General features: G+C 59.1%; 2 protein-coding genes across 3 annotated transcripts; both read right to left on the bottom strand.

Moving 5' to 3' along the window:
• Positions 1-355: 355 nt before the first annotated feature.
• On the bottom strand, positions 356-4,057 carry LOC107529368 (uncharacterized). Its single transcript, XM_087824563.1, has 2 exons — positions 2,095-4,057; positions 356-2,022 (listed from the first exon to the last, which is right to left on the bottom strand). Exons 1-2 carry the CDS (start codon positions 4,055-4,057, stop codon positions 356-358), a joined length of 3,630 nt encoding a protein of 1,209 aa, XP_087680689.1.
• An 8,446-nt stretch (positions 4,058-12,503) lies between these two features.
• MST1R (macrophage stimulating 1 receptor) lies at positions 12,504-24,885 on the bottom strand. 2 transcript variants are annotated; one of them, XM_087824562.1, is made up of 20 exons: positions 23,625-24,885; positions 20,595-20,783; positions 20,387-20,515; positions 20,032-20,202; positions 19,576-19,736; positions 19,052-19,217; positions 18,804-18,940; positions 18,292-18,453; positions 18,104-18,197; positions 17,736-17,948; positions 17,488-17,634; positions 17,246-17,408; positions 16,976-17,077; positions 16,694-16,900; positions 16,247-16,327; positions 15,943-16,124; positions 15,721-15,830; positions 15,289-15,454; positions 14,752-14,888; positions 12,504-13,380 (listed from the first exon to the last, which is right to left on the bottom strand). In XM_087824562.1, the coding sequence occupies exons 1-20, from the start codon at positions 24,855-24,857 to the stop codon at positions 13,125-13,127; spliced, it is 4,206 nt and encodes a 1,401-aa protein (XP_087680688.1). In that variant the 5' UTR covers positions 24,858-24,885; the 3' UTR covers positions 12,504-13,124. The 2 variants fall into 2 exon arrangements, with proteins under 2 accessions (XP_087680688.1, XP_087680686.1); XM_087824560.1 differs by having other exon boundaries at positions 16,694-17,077.
• Positions 24,886-25,200: the final 315 nt, after the last annotated feature.

The following is a 25,200-nucleotide window of genomic DNA, read 5'->3' as shown; positions in this document are numbered from 1 at the left end:
TGTGGGTTATTACATTATGTTTGAAATTGCCATGGCAACCAGCTGGCAATCAAGGGTAATTGCACTTGTCGCCAGGGCAACGGGGCAAAATCCACAGCAGCCACTCTCTGTTTGCCCTTGGGGTGCAATAAAGGTCAGGTTAGACCACAGCCAATGCCAAGGGGCTCTGGGGGCTCTAGAAAGGGTAGAATTGCCAGGACCTGTGGAATTCCCGTGCGCAGAGGCAGGGTGTGCCTTAGGTGTGCCAAGGGCCCCATCCCTGACCCCATGCTGGGACCCCTGCCCTGTCCACACACCCCTGGGCCTAAAACATGCCGCAGTGCTCAAAGTAAGCAGAACCAGAACTTTTATGTGCTCATAGATGGTACTTGTAGATGGCCCATGGGCCCTCCTCCTCGTACTCACGGCGGCTGAGCCACAGGCTCTGGAAGGAGTCCCGGGATGCCATGATGGAGCCGCCAAGCCACGCGGCAACCGCGCGGTGGGGGGAGCCCAGGACAGTTGCCTGAGGGCCCAGCTCCTTTCCCAAGCGCTCAGGAAAGCCGCTCAGCAGGGTGCTGCCGCCGTCCAGCACCACGTTGGCCAGCAGCTGCTCCTGCTGTTTGGCCTCCAGCCGGCTGATGCTTAGGAGGGCTAGCTGTGGGAGGCCGGGCTGGTTGAGGCCGAGCAGATGGGGCTGGAAAAGCGCTTCAGGGCAGCAAAAGCGCTCAGAGCCCAGCGTGATGACCTGCTTGTCCGGAAGCACGAAGTCCACCTGCGCCCGGGCCTTGGGGTGGGCCATCTCGACTTTCATATCCAGTGCCACGTAGCAGTAGGTCTCTTTCATGCGGTTGACCAGCCCTGCTTCGGGCAGCGAGTGGCCACGTGCCAGCAATCGCTGAGACAGGTATTCGCTGAGGTCGGCGCCGGCCACATCCAGCCTGTAGGTGTCAAGTGGGGCCAGACCCCCGGTGAGGATGGGAGTCACGTAGGAGGTGCCATGGCCACTGCCCAGCACCAGGCCAGTAGTGCGCCCGTAAGCATAGAGTGCCAAGAGGGCCTGGTGCACGGTCTGCATGGCTGGCACGTGGAAACACTCAAAGAGTATCTCGGCCACCTTCTCCCGGTTGGTGCGCGGTGAGACGGGCGAGTCGGCCACAAGCACGGCCAGCTCCTCAGGCTTCATGCCCAGTTTGCAGTAGAACAGATGCTGCCACAGCACCTCTAGGGCATCCCAGTCGGAGACCACTCCTCGATTCAGCACCGTGTAGGCACCCCCTCTGTTCTGAGGCATCACATACCTGGGCTGGTCCCGGGCGGGCTGCTGCAGCAGCTGGACACGTGAGGGCACCACGCTGAGAACGTGGTCCTCCCCCGCCAGCCCGCACTTGGTGAAGCCTGTGCCTGTGTCGATCACCACAGCTGCCTTGCCCTGGCAGCGGCCCTGTGCTTGGGAGCAGAGCGGTGGGTACTGGACTGGCAAGCTGTAGTAGGTGTCGCTGAGCAGACCAAGGTTCGTGACCACTGATGGGCCTGTACTGTCTTCAGTTGTCAGCTTGAGCCGGGTACACTGGGGCATAGTGCCCACCATGGCCATGGGCAAGACCTTGTAGCCAGTGCCAGGTGTGGTGAATGTGATCAGGGACAGCTGTTCCTCCAGGACCCTGTGAGAGCTGCCCGGTTGCCAGGATGAGAGCCAATGTGTACTGGAGCTTAGAGGGGCACTGATGCCCATCTTTTCTCTGCTTACATAGACACAGGCCTTTTCCAGGTCCTGGGGTACCCGAAGTACCCCCACATGGGCGGGCAGACCCAAGGCCTCACCTTCCTGGCACAGGGTGGAGGCCTGGCCAGCCTCTCTGGTGATGAGGGGGCCTCTTGAGAGGATGGGCTCTTTGGAGATGAGTTCTTGGGAAAAGGGAGGCTGTCCAGTGAGAGAAAGCTGCCCGGCAAGAGGGGTCCCAGTGAGAGGGGGCTGACCAGGAAATGGGATCTGGTTGGCAAAGGGGGGCTGCTCAGCTAGAGGGGGCTGTCCAGAAGGATGTGTCTGCCTGGGGAAGGGGTACTGCGCAGCAGGAGGCTGACCAGTTGGAGGTGGCTGTTCAGAGAGGAGATGCTGCTCAGCTAGTGGGGACTGACCACCCAGGGGGGCCTGCCTAGTGCTTTCATCCTGAGAGTTGTCAGGGTGAGCCATATTGACCTCTTTCCAGTTGTGGCTGCCTAGATCTTCCTGGAGCAGGGATTTGGATGCCTCCTGGGGTTTGGCTGAAGGAGCAGTCTCTGGGGTCGGCTCTGAGTTCATCCACTGCAGTTTCTTGGCCTGGCCCATAGAGGTGTCCTGCATCCCAGAAGCATCCAGCATCCAGATGGTGCGACTAGGTTCATTTTTTTCAGCATCAGGTTTGGACTGGCCAGGATCATGGACATGGTTCAATGTCCTCTCATCAAATTGGTGGGGCATCCCCAATGGAACGGGCCCAGTGAGCATCCCCACCCTGATGGGTGTCTTAGTACCAGGGGAGGCCTGTGACTCCAGGTTGAGCTTAGCCTCCTTGGGAACCAGGGCCACCTCTCCGTAGCTGCCAGATGAGAGGCTGGAAGGCACGGGAGTGGACAGCACTGACGTGACGGGCCAGAAGATGGAGCGATTGCTGTCAGCGGAGACAGTGGGCATGGCCAACGGCTGAGTGGACGGCATATTTTCAGGGGCATAAATGGATGAGGGTTTGGGTGCGAGGCCCACCAGTACTGCGCGTGAGCCCATGGGGTCATGGCACAGCAGTCCCATCCTGGTGCTGCCTGTGGCCATATCAAACACCAGCACATGGTCTTCCACCATGCCCTGGAGCTGGCAGGTAGGAGCACTGGAGGGGGCACTCTGCATGGCTTCTTTGGGAGACTGGACTGGGGACTGCTTGTGGCAGGTTACTGGGCGGGAAGAGAGCAGCCTGGAGCAGGTATTGTTGCTGACATTGAGGGGCTGCTTTTCGGGCTGAGAGCTGGAGATCTCCTGGCTATACCTCTGGGACTTGGGGGAGCCTGGCATTCCTAAGACTGGCGTTGAGTTGTCTGGCTCGGAGATATTGAACAGTGACTTCTCTGCTGGGTTCTCAGGCTGCTTGGGTAACACTTGTCTTCTGACAACTTCGAGCTCCTGGGCATGGTCTAGGGACTCTTGCGGAATTGGTCCTGGAGGGGGTCCTGGAGTGGCAAGCTTCTCTTGAGAACTGGACTTCACTTTGTCCTGGCAGGCGACCACTTTGGAAGGCTCCAAGAGCTCTGACAATTGGTTGCCAAACTCCCTGAGCCAGTCTTGGGACAAGCCGTTGGTAATGGTAGTGCTACTGGTCAGTTGGTTGGGGTTGGGGGTGTGAGGTTCAACCACTGGGGTGGCATTCAGAGCTGGAGTATTTGCTTGAGTTGGAGTTGGAAGAGCCTGAGCCAGACTTGGCCACTTGCCCTGGCCCTGGTCTTGGGCTGCAGCTATGCCATTCTCCTCTGAAGGGAAACAGAGAACCTGTTGGCCTGTCCTATTGCCTAAGGGGGCCGTCTGGTCGATGCTGCTGGGCCCTTTGCCCCAGCCTACCAGGACTTTAGCTGGAGTCTTGCCCTCCCTCTCATCTTGCACCTGAAGCCAGGAGCGGCAGATTCCATGCTGGAGCAGGTCATTGGAGCTATCCCTGCGCATGCACAAGGGGAGGGCCAGGGTCTCATTCTCCATGGTGAGATGCACTTCAGCTTCCACGATGGGGCTTGAAAATGGGCTAGTGGCGGAGAGTCTCAGGACATCCTGGGTGGCCTGCTCAAAGCCACACTGTGAGCTGACCTCAGCAAGGTCCCAGAAGAGCCGATGAATGGGCTCGGGAGCTTGGGCCTGGGAGGCTGGGCCAGAGGTCTCATCAATGTCAGCCTCAGCTTTGGGGGACAGTGACAATCCCTGCCTAAAGTATGTGGACCCTGAGTTTATCCATGGTCCCTGGGACCCTTTGAGCCCATCCCCCAGCTGCTGGCTGCCGGCTGAGGGGTGGCCCTGGGGGTCTGATGGATCAGGGTCCCCCACCTTCTTGGTGACTTCCATAGTCTTGCTCCATGCCCTAGGTGCCCTGCCCCCACTTCATTGCCATGACGACACCACACATCACAGCCCCCAGTGACCTGGATGGGGGTGACAGAGTGTGGGAAACCAGGGGCCCCACCCACCTGAGAAATAGGGGTTTGCCAAGGGACCCTTGGGAGACATAAAGGCCCAGTTAGCCCAGTAGAGCCAATCCGAGGCTGGCCTCCTCTCCCCTTACCAGCCAGGTGACCACTCTGCTCAGCCAGCCCTAGCCTGAGGGCAGTGCAAGCCCCAGGGAGAAAGGCAGGCAGGGGAGATGCCGAGGAAGGAAGCTCCTGGGCTCCTAGTTCACCTCAGAGGCAAGACTTCCTTCTTTCTCCTAATCTTCCATGTGGCAACTTGAGACAAAGTCCTGACCCAGGGATGCAGTTCCAAGTACGTGACATGAGGCCCCTTTGCGGGGCCAAAGCTCCTTTACCACTCAGTCCTGGAAGGCAGCAGAGGGTGAGGGGCCCAGGCTCAGGCCCAAGCTCCCCTCCCCCAGGTTCTTCGGCTCCCGCTCCAGGGACAGAAGCTCCTTGGCAATCTCTCTGCTCCAGATGGTTCTCCTCTGCCTGTGCCTCGCAGAGCCCCCTCCCCAGAGCCACATGTCCCTGAAACCTAGGGCCGGTATCCCCCATAGTACTGATGGGGACCTCAGGGTGGGGGTGGGGCCTCAGCTCAGAATTCTTAAGTCAGAATGTTCTAGCTTTTGTCACATTGTGTCAGCTGCACCGTGGCCAGAAGGGGGTTAGAGCATTGGGCATAGGGATAGGTCACAGTGAACACAGGGCCAGCCAAGTGGCAATTATAAGTTGGAGCACCGTAAAGACATAGTGGTTACAGGGCTAGCCACACAGTGAGCACAGGGCTGGTGCACAGTGGAGGCATGGTAGCTGCAGGACTGGGCATAGGATGGGCACTTAGGAAATGTAGGCTACTAGACCAGGTGTGCAACTCCACTCTCCATTTCTTAGATGGGCAAACAGAGGGGCAGCGAGGAGTGGGACCTGCCTAGACCACCAGCCCAGGCCAAGACGTGCCCTTGCAACCACAAAGGACAGGCCTAGGCAGCCCTTTGGGAAATTGCTCGCTGCCCAAGGCCTGAGCCTGGAGGTTCTGACCTTGGGCTGGGTCAAGCCCTCTTCCATCCCCCCAGCTATGAGCTCTGGGCCTCCTCCCTCTGTCCTCCAGGACTGGGTCCTTTCAGGCCTCAGTCTTTCTTCCTAAGAAACAGGTTTGTGGTGAATGCAGCTGTAGGCTTGTCCTCTGAAGCAGTGTGTTTTCACAGAGGTTAAAAATAGTGCTTACAGTTGGCCCCAGGGTGTGAAGTGATGTGACCAGGGACCAAGGCTAGCACTGTGCTGCGTCTGCACCTCCCTAACTCAGCACTGGGCAGAGCTGACTCAGCCAGGTCTCAGGCCCCCTGAGCCCCTTCCTTTCCCTAGATGCTACCTGCATTTAAGAGTGGGGACAGGCCCTGGCCTGTGTGGCTGTTGTTTGGGTATCGTTTCGTGCACCAAAAGGTTGCCGGTTCAATTCCTGGTCAGGGCACATGCCCAGGTTGCAGGCTTGATCCCCAGCAGGGGGCATGCAGGAGGCAGCCGACGGATGTTTAGCTTTCGCATTGATGTTTCTCTCTCTCTCTCTTTCCTTTCCTCTCTCTGTAAAAATCAATTTTTAAAAAATCGTTAAAAAAAAGAATGGGGACAGCTGTCTCTGGACACTGCTGCTCACCACACACTATGGCCCAGGAAAGGAGCAGAGCCCAAGAGCCTGGGGCTTGCTCACTTCATTAATCTCTGACCCCAAGAAAACTACTTTTGGGAGGTTGGATTTTTCCCTTGAGCTGGGCTGCACCTGGGAGGGCTGCTGAGGCGTGGAGGGAGGCCCTGGGAGCCTCCTGACTGTCTAATTGCTGAGCCACCCCCTACTTCCTGCAGAATAAGGGCGCAATCCTCTTTCCAGGACTGGGACTTTGTGAACAAGCGACCTGAGGTGTCCAGGAGGAGGGAGCAGAGCCAGCTGTAGGGTGCAGCCCACGAAGAAAGGCAGAAGGCAGTCTGGAGAAAGGAGAAGGCTCTTCCCACCTGGGAGGCAAACACCATACCCCCTAATGGGAAGAGTGGCTGCCATTGATTGGGCCTTTCCTCTGTGCCAGGCCACGCTGAGCACATGGAACGCAGCCTCGCAGCAATTCAAGGAGCCTGGCACTACATCTTTATTTTACAGATGAGGACATCAAGGCACAGAGAAGTCTCAGCTAGTGAGCAGTAGAGCCAGAACCTGAAGCCAGGCCACCAGGCTCTGGACCCTCACTTTGGGAGCTATGGTGCTACCACTGGCTGCCATGCCCAGGGCCATTCGGGCATGGACCCTGCTGGAGGGAAGCCAACAAGCCTCTCTCCTGAGAGCTGCAGCCCACCCAAGCCGGTGTCTCCCATAGACCTGCTCCTCTGAGTAGCTTAGCAGGTGGTCCAGGCCTAGGGTAGAGCATTTTCCCTGTTGGCACCATGAAGCCAGTGGCCTCCCGGGAACCTGCCAGTGCTGAGTAGGGACCAGCTACACACCCTGAGAGACCAGGCTGAGTCCTTTGTACTCAGGACTCTTGGCTGGCCAAAGCCCCGCATTTCACCCATCTAAGTGGAGGGGCATCGGGGCAGCTAGGGAGGCTCCGGGGCAGGGTCCCTTCTGCCCAGCCCCCAGGGATCAAGCAAGAACATTGTCCCCTCCCCCACCCCTCCCCCCAACATGTTTTTAAATAGTCTCTCACTAGGAAGAAGGGCATCCAATTCTATTTCTGATTCTGGAAAGTGAGGAGGGCCAACGTGTTGCCATGGCAACCTGAGAGCCCCTCCCCCAGGCTGAGCCCATTCCCCAGGCTGAGAACTGTCTGAGACAGAGGGGCCAAGAAGGACCTGGAAGAAGCCCAGTCTGAGGGCCATGCAGAGTCTCCTCTGTGAGGGCAGGTGCGGCACTGCCTCCCCATACCTCACCTGGCCCCCTCCTGGTAGGTGTGGGTGGGGGGAAGGCCCCAACTCCAGGGGAGAGGGGGAGATGGGCAGAGTCGGTCACTCTGAGAGCCTTCTTTCCTGTGGATCAGGCTGGAATCTGCTCACACAGGAGGCCCCAAGGATGGTGGGCAGAAGGGCATTAAGGGGAGGGGCACAGAGGTCTCCATTCTACTGGGAGCTCCCCCACCTGCTTGTCCAGTGCAGACATGTTTGGGGCTCTGTTGTGTCCCCAGGAGATAGCTTTGTCCAGTCCCTGACCTCCACTCTTCCACTTGCCTGTCCCTCTGGTGCCCTGGGAAGACTCTGAACATCTCCAAAAATCTAGAATCAGAAAAAATTTTGAAAGAAAAAAACACACAAACCAACAAATCATAAGACAGACAGTGAGTGGAGCCTGAGTGGCGCCCAGTGCAGCCAGCCACTTGAGAACAGAGTGAACAGCAGGCCTACTTCCCAGAGGTTCATCCCTGTCCACTGTCCAGGGGCGCAGGCGCAAGCCCTTCAGCCCAGAAGCTGAGATGGGTAGCGTTTAGATCTGCAGAGAGAGGGCATTCCAGGCAGGAGCACAGCCCAGGCAGAGGGCAGATTCTGAAAAGACCCCAGTGAATCTTGTGCTCTAACCCTCTCTGGGCACCGATGGGACACCAAGGCCCCAAGGAGGAAGGATGCACTCTGGTCTCCTAGCTCTGCACCCAGTGCTCTGTCTGTGTTTTCCTCCCCTGACCCCCCTCCCTAGAGCTATCCAAGTGACCTGGGAGCCCTGATCCCCTGCTTCCCTGAAGTCTCCTGGCCAGGGTGCACCCATTCCATGGAGGCAGCCCCATGTCGAAGGAGCTGGCACCTCTTCCTCCCTGCCCCCCAACCCCCACCTGACCCTAAAGGAACGCTGCCAGGGTGCAGAGGAGCCCAGTTCTAAGGGGACCTACAGAGGGATTAGGGGTCATAATCCACTCCAGATCTAGGCTGTGGAAGGCAGAACCCAAGACTGCCAGGAGGATGTGGCTTTTAAGCTCTAAGGCATAGAGAAATTTAAATAACAGATGTTTAAACAACCATTCCTGCAAGCCTCAGTGCAGTGACCCCTCTGCTGTGATGTGTTACAGCTTAAAAATAGCCCACAATGAACCGCTCTGAGCTCCAATTGACTCAAGCTTACGTAACTCTGCGTGAAAGATGGCCAGCCGCACCGGCCCGGAGGGAGGGCCGCAGCACAGTCACCCTGACTGCTGCCACCGCGCGCTCAGGAGGCTGGGGTGGGCTCCTCACCTTCCCTGGGAGCAGTCCCCCACCCGGGAGCCAGCAGAGGTGGGGACAAAGTGAGTGCAGCCAGAAGCACACGTAACTTCACGACCACTGAGAGGGGACCTCCAACCATGCCTGCAGAAGGGATGCAAGAGAGCTGCCCCTCTCTGGGTCCCCGAGGAACCCAGGCCCAATGCAGGGTGGGGGCGACTTAAGAACAGGTGGTTGGCCTGGCCGGTGTGATTCAGTGGTTGAGCATCAATCCATGCACCAAGGGGTCACTGGTTCCATTCTTGGTCAGGGCACATGCCTGGGTTATGGGCTCCATCCCCAGTAGGGGGCGTGCAGGAGGCAGCCGATCAATGATGTTTCTCTCTCTCTCTCCCTCTTCCTTCCTCTCTCTCTAAAATCAATAAAAACATATTTAAAAATAAAATAAGAACAGGTGGCTGGGTCACAGACACCAAGTCAGGAGCCCATGTGGGCAGGGTGACTGGGGCTGCCCCTTTGAAGAGGGGAATCCCCAGCTTGGAGGAGCAGGACTGAGGCCTGGCTGAAGCTGTCACTACCATGGAGGCCAGGGCTGGGGCTGACTCCTTAGCGGACTCAGTGTCCATGGTCCAGGCTGTACCGGTGGACTGTGGTATGAGGGAGGGCGCTGGCTTCAAAGCTGATCGAATTCCATGATCTTGGCCACCGGCTGCTTTGAATCCCCTGACTTCCCAATGCATTCCCACATCCCATGTGTCCAGTCCAGGCTGACCACAGTGCACAGGTGGCTAAGCCAACGTGAAAGCCAGCAGGGAGGAGAGGAGGTGAGGAGGCCCCGGCTTTGGGAGCCTCTTGTGCCCTCTCTGCCTCTGCCCACACCGAGCCCCTGGGATTCAGCAACTTCCCTCAGCTCCTACCACCTGAGCTCAAGCCTAGCCCCTGAGCTCTACAGAGCAACAGTGAGACTGGTGAGGGCCAAATATGAAGGCCTCTTGCCATCTTCCCAGCAAAGGGCAGCCTGCCAGGGCCTTTGGTGCCCCTGCTTGCCTTCCCAGATGAGGGCTGCCAGATGGGTGGAGGAGGGCCATGGGTAGCCATGGAGGGACAGAAGCCGGTCCAGGGCTCCTCATCCTACCAAGTGAGGGGAGAGCTTGGACTATTGCCTCCCTCTCCAGGGCAGCTCCACAGTCCCTGATGGGCCTGGGATGAATGTCCTGGGGACCAGGGACCGAGGATGCTCAGGGCACTGAAGGAATGGAGAGCGAGATGCAGAGGCCACGGGGAAGCGCAGGAGCAGAGCCACCCTTCCTTAGAGAGGCGGGGGTCCTGAGTTCCTGTCTGGGATAAACTGATAGGGATGCGGCTCAGGAGAAACAGTCATTTCTGAGAGTGTCTGAGGGTATCAGTAGGGGGTGGCTGGGATTCAGGGGCCACACCTCAGGACTGAGCTGGGCCAGGCAGACTCTGCCATGGGCTGGGCACCTGCTGCCTAGCTTTGGGCTAAGGACTCCCACCAAGAAAGGACCAAATGTGAAGACCATGCCCCAGGTCACCATCCTTAGACATGCAGAACCCAGCCCACCCAGGGGGCCACCAGAGCCAGAGGTGAACACGGCAGCTGCCCAGGCCCTCCTGGCATTATGCTCATTGGCTTAAAGCCCCCACTGGAACAAACCCCAAAGGACTGACATTCAGTTGGCCCCACTCTGCCGGGCGGGGAATGCCAGGCGTGCTCCATCGAGTCATCCCCACTCCTCCAGGCTGGTGTAGCCCTGCTCCAGGCTGGCTGGACGCGCACCTGGCAGAGCAGAGGCTATGGGCGAAGAGGAGCTCAGCCCCTGAGGCCTTCACCTCGGGGATTCTCCAGCCCAGCATGTTTGTTGTTGTTGTTGCTTTTAAATATGTTTTCTATTGATTTTAGAGAGAGAGGGAGAGGGATACAGAGATAAAAACATCGATGAGAGAGAGATCAATCGGCTGCCTCCTGCACGCCCCCTACTGGGGATCAAGCCTGCAACCCCAGCACATGCCCTGAGAGGAAATCGAACCAGGAATAGAACCGGGAACCTCTCCGTTCATGGGTCTATGCTCAACCACTGAATCATACTGGCCGAAACCCAGCATGTTTTTTATCAGGGCCTGGTGAGTGGAGGCTCAGTGCTCAGCTACTGATTTCCAGGGCTGCTTGTCCCAGGCAGAGGAAACACGTTCGAGCTGCAGCCCAGGCCTCCAGGAGCCTCAGGCCTTTGCAACAGCGCCCATGTCCCCCACCCAACCCCAGCACCAGAGAGTCCTGCTCTCTCCTACAGGTGAGGGAATTTAGTTCATGGAATGGAACCAGGGGTAGACCTGGGCTGCACGAGGAATGATGGATGAAGCCGCTGTCCAGGAAGGTCCCAGGGTTTGAAATAAGACTATATCTGGAGCCCTCCAGTGTGACACCCAAAGAGGTTTCTGATCCCTGGGAAAATGCTCTAAAAGACTGGGGTTAAGGCGTAAGGGGAATTTCAGACCAGGCTCATGGTTCCCATCAGAGCAGATCAGTCTACTCCGTGCGTGCCTCCAGGTGCCAGACAACAGTGATACCAGCGGGCACTGAGGAGGATGTGAGTCCTCTGCTGCTTCCTCGGCCCCAGCTCCCATGCTGGCCTCCCTCTGGCCTCTGCTGGCATCTCTTGCCCCGAGCCCCACTGGGCAGCGATGAAGAGAGATGAGGCAGAGAAGCTGGTGACTCTCCACAGCCCATGGTGGAAAGGCTGGATCCCAAAGCCCTGGAAGAAACCTCTGCTTATGCCATGCCACCCTAGTGGCAGGCTCAGGCTCACCATGGCCATCAGCAATCTCCCCCCTTGCATGGGTCAGCCGTCATACCTGAGATACCACTGAGGCCACCCCCAAACAGAAAGGCAGTCCAGCCTTCATGAGCCCTGGGAGCCACTCAGAACCTCCTGGACCCATAGCCCATGTGGGGGCCTAGAACTAACCCTCCCTTTCTCTCCTCCCCAGTGGCCTACTCAGGAATTTAAAACCCAGTTCCAGCTCCTGACACTCAGATGGACTTGAGGATTGCAGCACTGGGAGGGGGTACAACTGTGTCATGATCCAGGAGCCCATGCACTGGCTTAACTGGGGCCCCTCCCTGGAGAATCCTAGCCCTGGAGGCCGTTGGCCCAGAAACAGGCCCAAAGCGCCACATTCTGGCTGCAGTGGAAAGTCGACATCCCTGGAGCTCTCTTCCATCTCCCTTTTCTGGGACCCCTCTCCTTGCCAATCTCCCCTCCGATTCAGAGACCTCCTTCCTCTCTCTGTTTTTTATAAAATTTCTTTTTTTTAAATATGTCTTTATTGATTTTTTAGAGAGGGAGAGGGATAGAGAAATAGAAACATTGATGAGAGAGAGACATTGATTGGCTGCCTCCTGTATGCCCCCCACTGGGGGTTGGGCCCATCCTGAGCTGGGGACTCACAGGAGGGAATGTGCTCCCCTTAGGGTGAACTGGGGTGCCTCAAACTGGCAGGATAGACTATGGGAGTCCTGGGCAAGAGAGAGGAACTACCACGATGTATGTCCTGGGCCGTCACCCTGGCACCCCAGCTTCACTGTGGCGAGGGTTAGTACTAGGAGGAGGCTGTCCTTCCTCTCCAATGGACTGGTCTCTCTAGTGGCTATTGTAGAGTGGCCTTGGCGAGTATAAATAGCCTGGGCAGTCAGCAGCACCTCGAAGTTGGTGCCTGAAAATGTAGATCCGAGGCCTTGCTGCTAGCTCAGCTCTCTCAAGGCTGCAAGGAAAATGCTGGCAGGGTAGGGGGAGGGGGAGCAGTATCTACTCCCTGACAGTGTGCATATGATGGGGGGAGGCTGCAGGCAGCAAAGGGAGCCCTGGAGAGGGGCTAGAGCCCAGGGAAGGGGACAGGTAGACTGGTCGGCAGGAGAAGACATCCTGGCTGCTGCAATCCTGAGTACTCAACAACCCTCTTGGTTCCATCCAAGAGTCCCCAGGGTCCTGCAACCTGGATCTGAGTCTTGCCTACCTTCCTGTTCTCTGGAACCTTCTCATTGACCCAACGCTTCTCAGCTTCACGGTCTCTTTTCCAACTCTGCTTCCGGCGCAGCTTCCACCTGACAGGGTCTTAGCAAAAATGTCACCTCCTGGGGACTTCCCTCACATCCATATTCACCTTTCTATCTAATGCTGTCCTCCGTTCCCTCAAAGCCACCTGTCTCTCTCTTTTTTTTAATGTTTTTATTGATTTGAGAGAGGAATGGAGAGGGAAAGAGAGAGAGAAACATCAACGGGGGAGAGAACTGATGAGAGAAACATAGATGGGCTACCTCTTGCACACCCCCTACTGGGGATTGTGCCTGCAACCCGGGCATGTGCCCTACTGGGAATTGAACTAGCAACCTCTTGGTACACTGGGTGATGCTCAATCAACTGAGCCACAGTGGCCAGGGCCACCTGTCTTTTCCTTTTATGTGCTTAAATAGTCATTTGTTCATTTATCAGTTCATGGGCCAGTGTCTGGTCATGGTTGAGTCCCCTGCGCCCAGCAGGCCAGGCACACAGCAGGAGCCCCATAAGCACTCACTGCAGCAAGGCTCACCCTCACTGGCTCCCTCTGTGGCGTGAGCTGGCCAGTGTGCCTTGTTCCCCTCCTATAGCCTGAAGGTTAAGGGTCAGGGACAGGGCAGAGGCAACTTGGGTCACCCCTTGGCTCGGCACAGGCCAGAGGCAGCCTGAGGTTAACTCCCTGGAGGGGTTATGCAGCTCTAGCCCCTCAGGGCCTGCCTAGGGCTGAGGTCACGTGGGCCTTGGTGGCTCTGAGAGGGGCCGAGGCCGGCTGGTGCTCCTGTGCACATGTGGGGACAATGACAGTTCTGGGCGCATGTTTGCCTCACTGGAGGCAGCAAGGCCCAGGTTCACGTAGGCCACACACAGCTGCACGTAGTGGTCCCCATGAAGAGCTGCTGCCACTCGCTCCACTTCCCCTGCCAGCATTCCGAAGGTGGGTCGCGCTGTGGGGTCCGCATCCCAGCAGCGCTGCATCACTGCATACCTGCGGGGGAAGGAGAGTGTCTGTGGCAGGGATACCCCCACCCGGAGATTCTAGGCTGCCCCGTTAGCCCCCTGGCAGGCCACATAGGGATGAAGACGGGTGATAGGGCCTAATGCCCAGCACAGCCCAATCAGGGACAGCTCTTCTCATCTTTGTGGTTGCTGCTCCAGTCCTGTTTCCCACCCTAAGGTCGAGAGGCCTGAGAGGTTAAGAGCCTGGGCTCCTGTGCCCTCAAGTCCTGGGCTGTGTGATTTGGGACAAGTTCCTTAACCTCTCTGTGCCTTTGGATTCTCCTCTGATCCCAAAGCTGTTAGGCATAAGATGACAGGATGCCTGCGGGGGGCCCAGCTCACAAGCTATCATGGTTATCATCACACATCTAGGAAGGAAGCCCAGGTCTGATGAAATGGGGATTAAAAGCCCAGAGACAGCCCTGGCCGGTGTGACTCAGTTGGTTGAGAGTCGTTCCATGCACCAAAAGGTCGCTGGTTTGATTCCCAGTCGGGGCACAAGCCGGGGTTGCAGGCTTGATCCCCAGGAGGGGATGTGCAGGAGGCAGCCGATCGATGTTTCTCTCTAGTTGATGTTTCTCTTTCTCTCTCTCCCTCTCCCTTCCTCTCTCTCAATAAAAATATATTTTTTAAAATCCCCACCTCAGAGTCTGTTTCAGGGAGCCTCCGCCGGAGGCAGATAGACAGTGAGGTTAATTCCCTCACTCCAGCCAGATTCGTCAGTGAAGTGAGTAATGGGGATCAGGCCTCAGGCAGGCAGGGCTGTGCGGGAGGTTACTCAGCCCCTCCGGGGCGCAGCCCGAGCCGGGACCTGGGACCTGGTTCTTCCTGTCCTAACCACAAAGGCCTGGGTACAGCTGAGGCACTCGCTGCTGCTGAGAAAGATGCACCTCGGCACCAAACCCACCCCATAGGCACCGATGACAACACAGCTGTCATCGTGCCTCCAAGAATGAGGAATCTGAAACTAGATCCCTTGAAAAAAAACATCTGATCTGGAGCTGTGGAGGGGGCTAGTGTGGGAGCTAATGGAACCTTTCCTTGAGATTAAGTGAGTGGAAAAGATGGGAAACAGCCCCCCTTGACAGAGGTGGGGGGAGAGTGCTGGGAAATCAAATCACTGGCTTCAACCCAGACACGAAGATGGGAATGCTGTTACCATGGCAACCATGATCTCCTCCCTGCGCCCAGCCCTGAATGGGGGCAGGACCAATCCACAGATGAGAAAACTAAGGCTTGGAGAGGGCCCCTTCCAGGTTACCCCGAGGACCAGCCAGAGTGCGAGGCAAGAACTCTGCCTCCTGCCCTCTCCTGTCTCTGGGGCCCACCTCCCTTCTCATTACCACCTCTCCATACTCACAGAGAATCGGGGCAATATTCAGGCTGGGGCAAGCGACGACCCTGGCCCAGGAAGTGAATGAGGTCAAAAGGGTCGATGTGGGGGTACGGTGGGGCGCCCCGTGTCAGCAGCTCCCATAGCAGCACACCAAATGACCACTGTGGGAGGGGAAAAGTGAGGTGACTCAACTCTCATCCCAAATTTGGGGGTAGGTGGGCCCCCCAGGTCTTCTACCTCCCAGAGACCTCTCACTGGAAATGGGGCCTCCACCCCCAAACAGAGCCCGTTCCTCAATAGCTCACAAGCATCTTCCCTATATCTCCTCCCGCCACCTGAGCCAGTCCAGAGTGGGAACTGAGCAGGGCCTGGAGTGTTGGGGAGCCAGTGACTTCACAGCCTCCTCCTGCCCAAGAGATGGGCAAATGGGCTGTGGGGGTGCCCAGCTTGGAGACTCCCTGGGCTCGGGCCATCATCTGGAGCTGGAGGGGCAAAGCCAAGTGCCAAGTGCTCTCCCGGGACTCTGAGGCCATGTGGCCTCTGGGGCAGGTGGGGCCTCACCACATCAGACTTGCTGGTGAACCTGTAGGTCTGTAGGCTCTCCAGCGCCATCCACTTGACAGGCAGGCGAGCATGGCGGTGCTGCTGAACGCTGTAGTATTCCTTGTCCAGGACGCCGCGGGCCAGGCCGAAGTCAGCCACCTTGACCGTAAATGACTCATCCAGCCTGGGAGGAGGGAATCACGCTCAGAACTGGCCCCACCAGGCCCTGGGCCCACCTGTTCCAGGTCTTCACAGGGTTTCAGAGCCAGAGTCCCATCTAAGCCTGAACTGGGCAGGCAGGAGAGCCGAGGGCCAGAGAGAGAAGGAGGACATGCCCGGGGCTACACAGCAAGGGCTCGAGCGTGGCCCCTTCTCAAAGGTGCCTTTGGGGCAGCGGTAGACCCTGGCACTCTGGCCCCTCACTTCACCCCAACTCTTCCAGCCCCTCACATGCAGTTCCGAGCAGCCAGGTCCCTGTGCACAAACTTCTGCTCTGCCAAGTACTCCATGCCGCGGGCTACCTGCAGGCCGAAGCTGACGAGGTCCTTCACCGTGGGGTTCTGGGGGGACAGGTGGGTCAGCAGGCGAGGGCAGAACAGCTTCATCCCCGGCTGCTGCCCACACCTCCCCACCCAGGGCCACCTCCCACCCCAGGGCCAGCTGGGCACTGACTCGCTGGGGTGAGCGGATGAACCGGAGCAGGTCTCCGTGGCGCATGTAGGGCAGCAGCACACGGGGCAGCCCCTCGGGTGGCAGCATGATTCCGATGAGGGCCAGCACGTTGGGGTGGTGCAGGCCACGCATGAGCAGCCCCTCACGCAGGAAGGCCTCCACCTCCTGCACCTCCGTGATGCCTGCGGGGCAGCGAGAGTCAGGCCCAGGGTGGGGAAACGGAGAAGGGTCACCTGCTCAGGGTCGCTCAGCGAGAGGCTGACACAGCAGGGATGAGGGCCCACCCAGCCTCCGTCTCACTTACGATTCAATGACTTGATGGCACAGTGGGTTCGATTCTGGGCCTCGTCTGTGTATTCTCCATGGTAGACAACCCCAAAGTGGCCTGGCGAGGGGAGATGGTGAGAGGAGCCCAAGGCTCGCACCACACCCTCTCTTTGGCAACCGGACCCCAGAGCACCAGCTGGCCAATCATACGTTGAAAACAAGCAGTGGCTGCTCGATGGCAGCGCCTGCGGCCCTCCCAGGCCTGCATGATCTGCACTGGAACCCACTGAGGACAGAACGAATTCCTCCTTCACAGACGAGCAGCTGGAGGCTCAGAGAGTTACTTGGAATGCCCAAGGTCATACTGGTTGGTGAGAAGGCCAGAGTAGGACTGTTGGTGACAGTCCTGCCCAACTGTCCCTTGAGCCCATGTCATGTCAGTACTCCATCCCTGCCCCAGCCCCACCTGGCCTGGCCCCCAAACCTTTGCCAATGACTCGGTCACTGTGGGTGACCACCCGCTCATGGGGAATCAGCACATCCTTGACCTCGGCCAGGAGCACAGGGTCCAGATCCCCAAGCTGGATGGACTTTGTCCGAAGCAGTGGAACACAGGACCCATCCCCGCTGTCTGAGCAGGACACTCTGTGGACCTGAGTGGTGGAGTCCAGACCATCCATGGCAGGAGCTGCTGTGGAGGAGAGGGAGTGAAGGGCTTGTGGAGCAGAGGATATGGCCCCAGCTTCGAGCACCTCCCCCGTCTCACCAAGGCCATTTTTGGAGTCAGAGTGCAACTGGAGCAGAGGCAGAGGCATGGCCCTGGTGGTTTGGTTCAAAGACGCTGGGTCATCCAGGTACGGAAAAAAGGCTGTGGGAAGAAGGGCCCTGCTAGACAGCCTCTCCAAGCTCCTAGAGGCCGATCTCCACCCAGGGAGTGTGGGCAGACCCCCAAGGCCTGGGCAGAGAGAGGATATGGGGACTTGGAGATGCCAGTCTGAGTGTAGAGGCTGAGTTAGGATGGAAGTGGAGAGCTCACCTTGCTGCTTCTTCCACCGGTAGTTGAAGACCAGCGCAACGGCCAATATAGTCACAAGCAGCACCAGGGCCAGCAGGACACCAAGGAGCGTCCTCTGTGAGACACCCTCTGAGCCTGGTCGCATCACTCTGCCCAGGATGTGACATTCACCATCCACGCAGACCTGGGGGCAGGTGGCAGCTCAGGCCCAGCCTGCAGACCCCTGCCCATGTCTCCTATGAAGGGCCATCCGAGCTACCTACCTGCAGTGGGGCACCGTCCTTGCCCAGTTGCAGGGAGGGGGGCAGGGGACAAATGATCACATCCCCCCGGAGTTCATGCTGGCAGCTTTTGCCACCCACGGTCACGTTCACATCCACACAGTCAGCCACAGCTCCTAGCCCAATGTACTGTGGAGACAATCAGGAGGACTGGCCAGCGCCCCCATGTCCTCTGGGCAGGCTTCAACCCTAACCCTCCACTGCGCCCTCCCTCCGTCCCCCACACTTACCTCAAACTTAATGGCATGTTCCTCGGGCTTCAGTGGGGCCAGGTCAGTGCTGGGTAGATGGGGTGGGGGCAGGAAGCGAAAGCCAGGCAGTGTGAAGCCAGCAGCTCCATCCCCCTGGACACTCAGGTTCCCTGTCACCCACCCCTGGGGGCCTCGGACCACGTATTCGGGCAGGCGGCACCGATGCTTCTCCGGGAGCTGCCCCTCACACTGCTGGGGCCCATGTGAGAGAGGTTAGCCACGCATCCCACCTTTGGCCACCCCAGTCTCCTCAGGCCAGCATGGGGTGGGGCTGGAACTCAGGGGACTGGTCCGGCCTTCCTCCCTCCTGGCCAGTGCCCACTTGACAGCTTCCAGAGCCCACTCACCCTGTTTTCCACTGTCATAAGCTCATCATGGAATGACAGCACTAGGTGCCACACTGAAGTCAGATGCTGGCCATGGATGGTGACGTGGGAGCCGCTGTGGAGGAGAGCAGGGTGGTGGGCTTGGGTGCTCTTTGAGGGTGCCTCCCTCATCTCTAGGAGACCAGAGAGGGAAAGGAGGTAGCACTTACGTGTAGCCACAGCTGGGGCTGATGCCCAGCATGATGGGGTCTTCCCGGTAGTCGAAGGTCCAGGAGCCAGACACCTTGGCGCCCCCCACCTGCAGGTGAATGGGAACGCTGGCCGAAGCAGCACCGGGCGGCGTGGTACATAACAGCTGCCCCTCACTGACCCTGCAGAACAGGGGGGCTGGGCTCAGGGCCACCATCAGTTGATGCCCAAGCCCACGTCCTCCAGGGGTCTGCCTCCCAGTTCCTCTGCTGGTCATCTCCCCACCTGAAATTACTCTCTGGGTCTGCCCGAAGTCAGGGCTGTCCCAGGAAGACCTCCAAGAAGATAGGGAGGGAACAGGTTCCTCCGAGCCTTGGCTGGAGGCAATGCACTTTGTGATGGTTTCTCTTGTCATCCCCAAACCACCTCTGAGCTAGATGAGTCAATAGACCCTTCTTCCTGGACCTGACCACATGACTGAGCCGTCCTCCCTCTGCCCTGTGGCTCCCATCCCTCGCCTGCCAGCACTTACTGTTCCAGCAGGCACTCGGTCCCATTGACCAGAACAGCCCGACTGGTGCCTATGGACAGACCCTGGCCTTTGAGGGTGAGGCGGGTGCCCCCTGCCCGTGGGCCAAAGAGGGGTTGTACTTCTTTCAGCACTGGCTCCTAAGAGGGAATGGAGGTGGCTTAGCTCGGTGTAGGAGGCCCCCCACTCCAAGCCCTTCCCTGCCCACTGCCCGGCTGACCAAGGGCACAGACAAGACAAGGAGGCCTCACCATGAAAGAGAAGCCATGCAGCTCGGAGGTGCCGTTTATCCGGAAGTGCTTGCCCGGTGGCATGTTGGTCACGGTGAGGCTAATGTTGGCCAGCCCAGCTGCCTGTGCACCCAAGGGCTCCAGCTCACACTCAAGCTCCTCTACAAAGCCCTTCCAGGACAGTGGGCTAGAGCACCGAGGAACTCAAGGTCAGCCAGGGGTCACACAGGCCTGGCTGCATGCCCAACACAAATCACAGGCTCCTCTGAGCCCGAGGGTGGCCTCTCTCCATCCCGCCTTCCTGCAGAGCAGGTGGGATCTCGTAGGGCAGGGACTAACCTTGCCTGCTCCGTGACTCAAGGGACAAGTAGGGCATATGCAGGCTCAAGAAGGGACAGAGATGTCTCCACAGACACAAAGCAGCCAGAGCCACTGCAGCTTGCCTCATCCCTCCTTGCCCCTGATAAGCAAAGGATAGGGTCTCCCAGGGAAGGGACTGCTTGGTTGCCCCCATCAGGGATAGGAAGGGCATGGAACAGTTGTACCTGAGGTTTGAGCTGTCCTTGGGCAGCAGTCGGCAGGGACTCTTGCCCACGGTGACCTGATGGGTGCCCTTAGGCACCAGACCGTCAGGGCGCAGGTAGAAGTTGGAGCCACATAGGGTCAGCCTCGTGCTGCCCCTTAGGGGTCCACTGTGAGGATAGAACTGGAGGGGGAGCAGACAACCTTTGTGGGCCAGGCCTCTAAGCCCTGACTGCTTCCTCCAAACTTTCTGGCCAGACCCCTTGCCTGCCCCGCACTCCATTCATTCTAAGTCACGGGCTAGTCCTCACTCTAACACTTTTCTGTCTCCAGATCTTTACATGTGCTGTCTTCTCTGCCAAGAATGCCTTCCTTGAGGACATCACAGGCCCGAGGAAGGTCACGGTCAAGACCTGCTACTCCCCACCCCAGGCCCAGCTTGTCTCACACTTCCCTGTGCCCAGCCAGGCAAGCCATACCTCAGTCAGCTCAGGTGGGCAATGGTCCTGTTGCCAGGAGCCAGGACACTCCTTCTGCCGGCCACACATGCTCCCACACCAGCCACAGCCCATGAAACGCTGTGCCCGCAGGCAACGCCCACAGGTGAGGAAGTGGCGGCAGCCAGGGCCCCGGATGGGTACCTGGAAGACCTTGGAGTGGCAGAAAAGTGGCTCAGGGTGGCTGGAGGGGTTTGAGGGCCCGAGGCCCCAGAGACCTCCATGGTCTCATTGTAGATCAGGGTGGTGAGGCCTCTATGTTAATGCCTCCCTGGATTGGATGGGAGGGCTGTGTTCCCACAGCCCTGGCCCCAGGCCCTGCCCTTGCCCACCTTACCTGGTCCCCAGAGGCAAAGAATAGGTGGTCCCCAAGGCGACTGACATCCCGTTGCACGGGTTGCTCATTGCTGCTCAGTGAGAAGTTGGAGACATACAGCAAGTAGCTGAGAGACCTGGCCAGCTCCACCTGGGAAGGTCAGCTGTGAGCAAAATGAGGATGGGGATGGGGACCCAGGGACGGAGGGCTGTGGAGATGAGGGACCTACCTGCAGGATGCGCCCATCAATTGTGCCCATGTGGGCCACTGTGACATTGTCGAGGCACGTCACATACAGCGCAGTGACCTGCACCGGTCCTAACAGCCCGTTGAACAGGTCTACACGTGAGATGCTGCTGCTGACCAGCAGAGGGAAGTGGTAGCAGCTGATGTTGGGGCTGGAGGCCACCATGTCAGGCTGGGGAAAACCAGGGAAGGGGTCAGGGCTCATCCCACACAGCGCTTCTGTCAGTGACTACAGCAGCCCAAACTCCCACCCCTCGCCCGGCCTGCCTGGAGAAGACCCCAGGCCTGCCAGTCACCCCACCCCTACCCCCCACTGCGCCACAGGGCTCTCAGAGGTAGCCTTACCCTACCCTGTCAGGTCCATTCCCATGATGTTACTGAGTCTTACAGACCTAACCCCATTCTGTTCTCAGGGCCACTCATCATCCTCATTTTACAGCTAAGGCAACAGGAGGGCCTGAAAGCCCCTAGGTGAGGAGCCAGGTTGGAAGTCTGAGCTCTTCACTAGAGTCCTCTCCTGCCCCCTGCTGGTTCTGACCTGCACTTCAACAAACCCCATCCCCTCTTAGGGCTTCAGTTTCTCCACCAGCATCAGAGGGCTGAACTCTGAGGTTAATTTGTCAGCACGGGGTCGGTAACATGACCCTTCTCCCAGAGACTCCAAAGGTCTTCCTGAATTTTCAGCTGTTACCTGTACCTCCTTCAGGGTACAAAAGAAATAAACCAAGGTCTGAAGGCCTGGGTGCCAAGCTAGGGGGAGATAATACCCTCTCCCCTGCTCTTAACAGACGGTGTTTGGAGGCTGCACTCGGTGCTCCAGGGCAGGGCTATGGAAGCTTCTGGGAAATCAGGAAGCCAGGGTGTGAATGCAAGGTATTGGAGCTGGGTGCAAAGTGTAGGTGGGGCTCAATAATCCTAGTTGCTTGGGACTCTCCCTCACTAGCTCTGAGGGCACTCGAGGCTGGAGCCTCTGAAGCCCCCATCAGACCAAGTATGCGGAACCCAGTCACCAGACCTCAGCACTGATCAGGAGCCCTGGGGACAAGAGCAGGTGCAGAGCTGGGCCCAGAAACTCAACACACTCTGGGTGTGTGGCCCAGTGGGTGGGGACAGGGACTCTGTCCTCACTTGAGTAAGGAAACTTGAGGCCTGTTCCTCATCGGAAATCAGCCAGGTGTTTTCAGCATGACTCAGGGACAGGTGGGGCTGAGGGGTGGAAAAAGAGGGCCCCACTCCAGTCAGGGCCACACCCCTGCCTGCTTGCTCTGGGTTCCAGAGTCCTAGCCCTGGCTTCCCAGACTTGTTTAGTGGCCCATGGCTCCTGAAGACACTTTAGTGTCCAGTGCCCCACAGAGGAGGGCGACTGTCCCAGACTCAAATCCGACCTGAACCCATGGAGGGCAGGTAGCAGCTCTAAGCCTCCTAGGCTTCCTTGTTTTGTATTTGTAATACCAAATACAAAGAAGAGCACACAGTGGGTATTGCCCTGGAGGGTACATGCCCAGTCACTGGACAAACATGGTGCACAAGCTGGTGCACACACCTCCCAGGGGCTGGGCTGGCCTATGGGCAGAGCTTGAGATTAGTCTTCCTAGAGCCTAGCACTGCCAACTCTTCTGGGTGTCTTCTGATCTGCTGACCACTGGCCAAGTTGGGGAGAGGTTCTGACTCCTCAGAGGGAAGGAGAAAAGGGCAGGCAGGGCTGCCAGGCTGACAAGGGAGCCCGGAGCCCCAGCCCTAGGACCTCCACAACCTAGGCGAACTAACTGAAGGAGGGAGGCTGAAGGCTTCCCCATCCTCATGTGTATAGCTTCTCCCAACTCTGGGCCATCAACAGGAGCTAGGAAGGAGTCGGTGGCAAATGTTACAGCCGGGCCAGGGCCACAGGGCAACCAAGACTCTGAGACCAGTGACTCTGGGCCAGCTTGCTGAAAGACCACTTGTCCAGTGCCATTCACCCCATTTCCTTGGTTTAATTTCTTATAACCTAGGGTAGGACTGTTTCAATGGCTTCAAGTAATCAGTTTGGGTTTTATGCTCAGCATTTTAAGAAATGTCCTGTTTGTCTCTGCTCCAGCTCCCTGACACGGCAGCTGGGGAGAACCTGGGTAGGGTCTCCTGGAAGAAGCCCACAATTCAGCATAGGCAGGGAAACCTCCTGCCTGGGGTGAGAAGGGGGACTTGGGCAGAGTCCCGACTATAGTGGCAAAATGCCCGAGAATCCTGTGTGGTGAGCCAGTTCTAGCCAGCCCCTCCTAAGCCTTTACTCATTTCCAGATGTTTATAGTTGCTTGCACAAGACTGGAGTGAGCCTCCTGGAATCTACTAGAGCCAAGTCACCTTCCCACCAGGTCCTGGGGCCTCCCGTAATCACCCCACGGGGAACGTCAATCCGGGATGAGTGTGTCCATGAAGCCCAAGCCATGCTGACTCCCTGAAAAGCCCCCAAACTTCCAGGCACAGGAAACTCCCTGGGACAGGAAGGGGGGGCATTCTCCACAACCCCTGCCCCACCCTCTTTGGAAAGCAGAACAAACAAGTGCTCCCAGAGGGAAAGTGAAAGCGTGCTGGTGAGCAGAGGGGAGTGGGGTGCGAGTCTGCAAGCAGCTGCTGGTGCGGGGACCTGTGTTTCTGTCTGTCCCTGAGGGTATGTGTGGTGGGCAGGTGGGGGGGTGCCCACCATTCTCTCCAGCGTTGGCAGAGAGATGAGTACGTGCAATGCAGCTCTCACATAACCAGGGAAACTGCCTGAAAACATCAGAGGCCATGACAGGCGAGAGGGCAACTGGAGTTCCAGGCAGCGGGGGCTCCCTGGGTGGGAGATGCGCCCCCAGCGCGGCCTTTGTTTGGCTGGTCCCCTCACACCGCTCCCAACACTAAGGAATTAGGTGGAGGAGGAAACGCTTCCCCTCCCGCCCCCCATCTCCCAGACCCTCTCAGTGGTCGGGGGAAGCAGCCCGGCTTCACCCACGTGCACACTGCTCACAGATGAGGGCCCCTTCTTTCGGCTCACCGGGTTCGGGCACAACGTGGGCGACTGGAAGAAGTCGAGGCCTCGCCGGACGCCTGGGTGGACGGGCGGGTGGCAGCAGCGCTCCACACCCTGCTCGATGAGCTTGTCCACCAGGTCGAGGGGGAAGGCGCAGACCACCGAGCTGGGACCCGCGCCGGCCCTGCTGCCTCCGCCGGCCGAGAAGACCCCGAAGAGCACCTCCTGGCCCTCGGCGACGCTCAGCTCAGCGGCCAGCCGGCGGCCCACGGGAGCGGCGTGGGCTGCCCGGAGCACCGGGTAGGGCTGCCCGCCCTCAGAAGCCGCGCGCCGCCGGCGTTTGGGCTCGAAGTGGCAGTCGAGGACCAGCTCGCGGTAGTTGCCCAGGTCGGTCTCCAGGGCGCTGAGCCGGGCCAGGCGCGTGTGTAAGGCTCCCGGAGCCGCGGCCACACTGGCCGGCTGCACGGTCAGGAAATAGACGAAGGCGCCCACGTGGAAGCTGTACACGTACTCGATGCGGTAGGAGGCAAGGTGCGCGGGCAGCACCGACAGTGCCTCGAAGTCTGGGGCGAATCCCGAGGCGTCGGCCCGGAGGCGCCGGATGGACACGGAGCGCGGGCTGAAACTCGCAGCCACCTCTGCGTCCAGGGAAGACGCCACATAGAGGTAAGAGGCGTGGCCCTGCTCCACCACGGTCACCACGGTGCCCAGAGGGCTGGCCACACAGTCGGGGCAGTCTGCGGGCCGGTTGCGGTGGGAGGAGAAGAGGCAGGCTGGCGGGGCCAGGTGCGGGGCGGCCCCGCCGAGCTCCAGCTCGAGCAGGAAGCAGCGGCCATGCAGGCTCGAGCCGCAGCTGATCAGCGCCGGCAGCGCCTCGTCCAGCACCAGCACCTTGGCATCTGTGTCCCCCGGCGGGCCGTGGGGGCCTGGGCCGCAGGCCGCACACGTCTGGCAGCCAGGGTCCCCGGCGGGGCCCGTGACCAGGCTCTCCAGGAGCTGCAGGTCCGGCCCAAGCATATGCAGGCGATTGCGCGTGGCCACGAACACGGCGCTCCCATCCTTGCCGCCCTCGTAGGTGGCCAGGGCTTGCACCGGCCCGCCGCCCGAGAAGCTGGGCACCGTGTACTCCACGTCAAAGTCGCGGGAGGCGTTGTAGGGGATGCGCGGGCACTGCCAGGAGCCGCCAGCTGCAGGCACCGCCGGCAGCAGCAGCAGCAGCAGCAGCAAGGGCTTCGAGGGCGGCCGGAGGAGCTCCATCGAGGCCCAGGGGGAGTCCCGCAGGCCACGGGCTGGGCTGGGAGCAGGCTCGAGGGCTGGGACGGGCGTCCAGCGCCGGCCCTGGGAGCACGCAGGCAGCGGGTGCCGGCCCGGGGCTCCTGTGAGGCACCCCCTCCTCCCCTGCCCTTGGAGCTGAGCACCTGGCGAGGGCGGACACGCACACCCGGCCCGGGCTAGAGAAGCTGACTCACCTGCCGCCCCAGCCGCCGCTCCCAGGCCAGCTCCGAGGCCAGGCGGCCGCAGGGTGGCGGGCGGGGCGGCGGGCGGGGCCTGTCGAGAGCTGGGCCCGGCCCACCAGACTCTCGGGACCCTGGGCCCATGT

The sequence above is a fragment of the Miniopterus natalensis genome, chromosome 15 (assembly GCF_054644295.1).
Source record: "Miniopterus natalensis isolate mMinNat1 chromosome 15, mMinNat1.hap1, whole genome shotgun sequence".
NCBI lineage: Eukaryota > Metazoa > Chordata > Mammalia > Chiroptera > Miniopteridae > Miniopterus > Miniopterus natalensis.
The sequence above is the reverse complement of the archived record's forward strand: the minus strand, read 5'-3'. Positions and strand labels throughout refer to the sequence as shown.

Coding starts and splice junctions, on each gene's coding strand:
- LOC107529368 (XM_087824563.1), bottom strand. CDS start 4,057: ATGGAAGTCACCAAGAAGGTGGGGGACCCTGATCCATCAGACCCCCAG. Junction 2,023..2,094: donor GTCCCCACTAGCTGAGCAGC/ATCTCCTCTCTG, acceptor CCAGGCAGACAC/ATCCTTCTGGACAGCCCCCT.
- MST1R (XM_087824560.1), bottom strand. CDS start 24,857: ATGGAGCTCCTCCGGCCGCCCTCGAAGCCCTTGCTGCTGCTGCTGCTG. Junction 19,218..19,575: donor AAGGACAGCTCAAACCTCAG/GTACAACTGTTC, acceptor TCGGTGCTCTAG/CCCACTGTCCTGGAAGGGCT. Junction 18,198..18,291: donor AGCCCCAGCTGTGGCTACAC/GTAAGTGCTACC, acceptor TCTCCTCCACAG/CGGCTCCCACGTCACCATCC.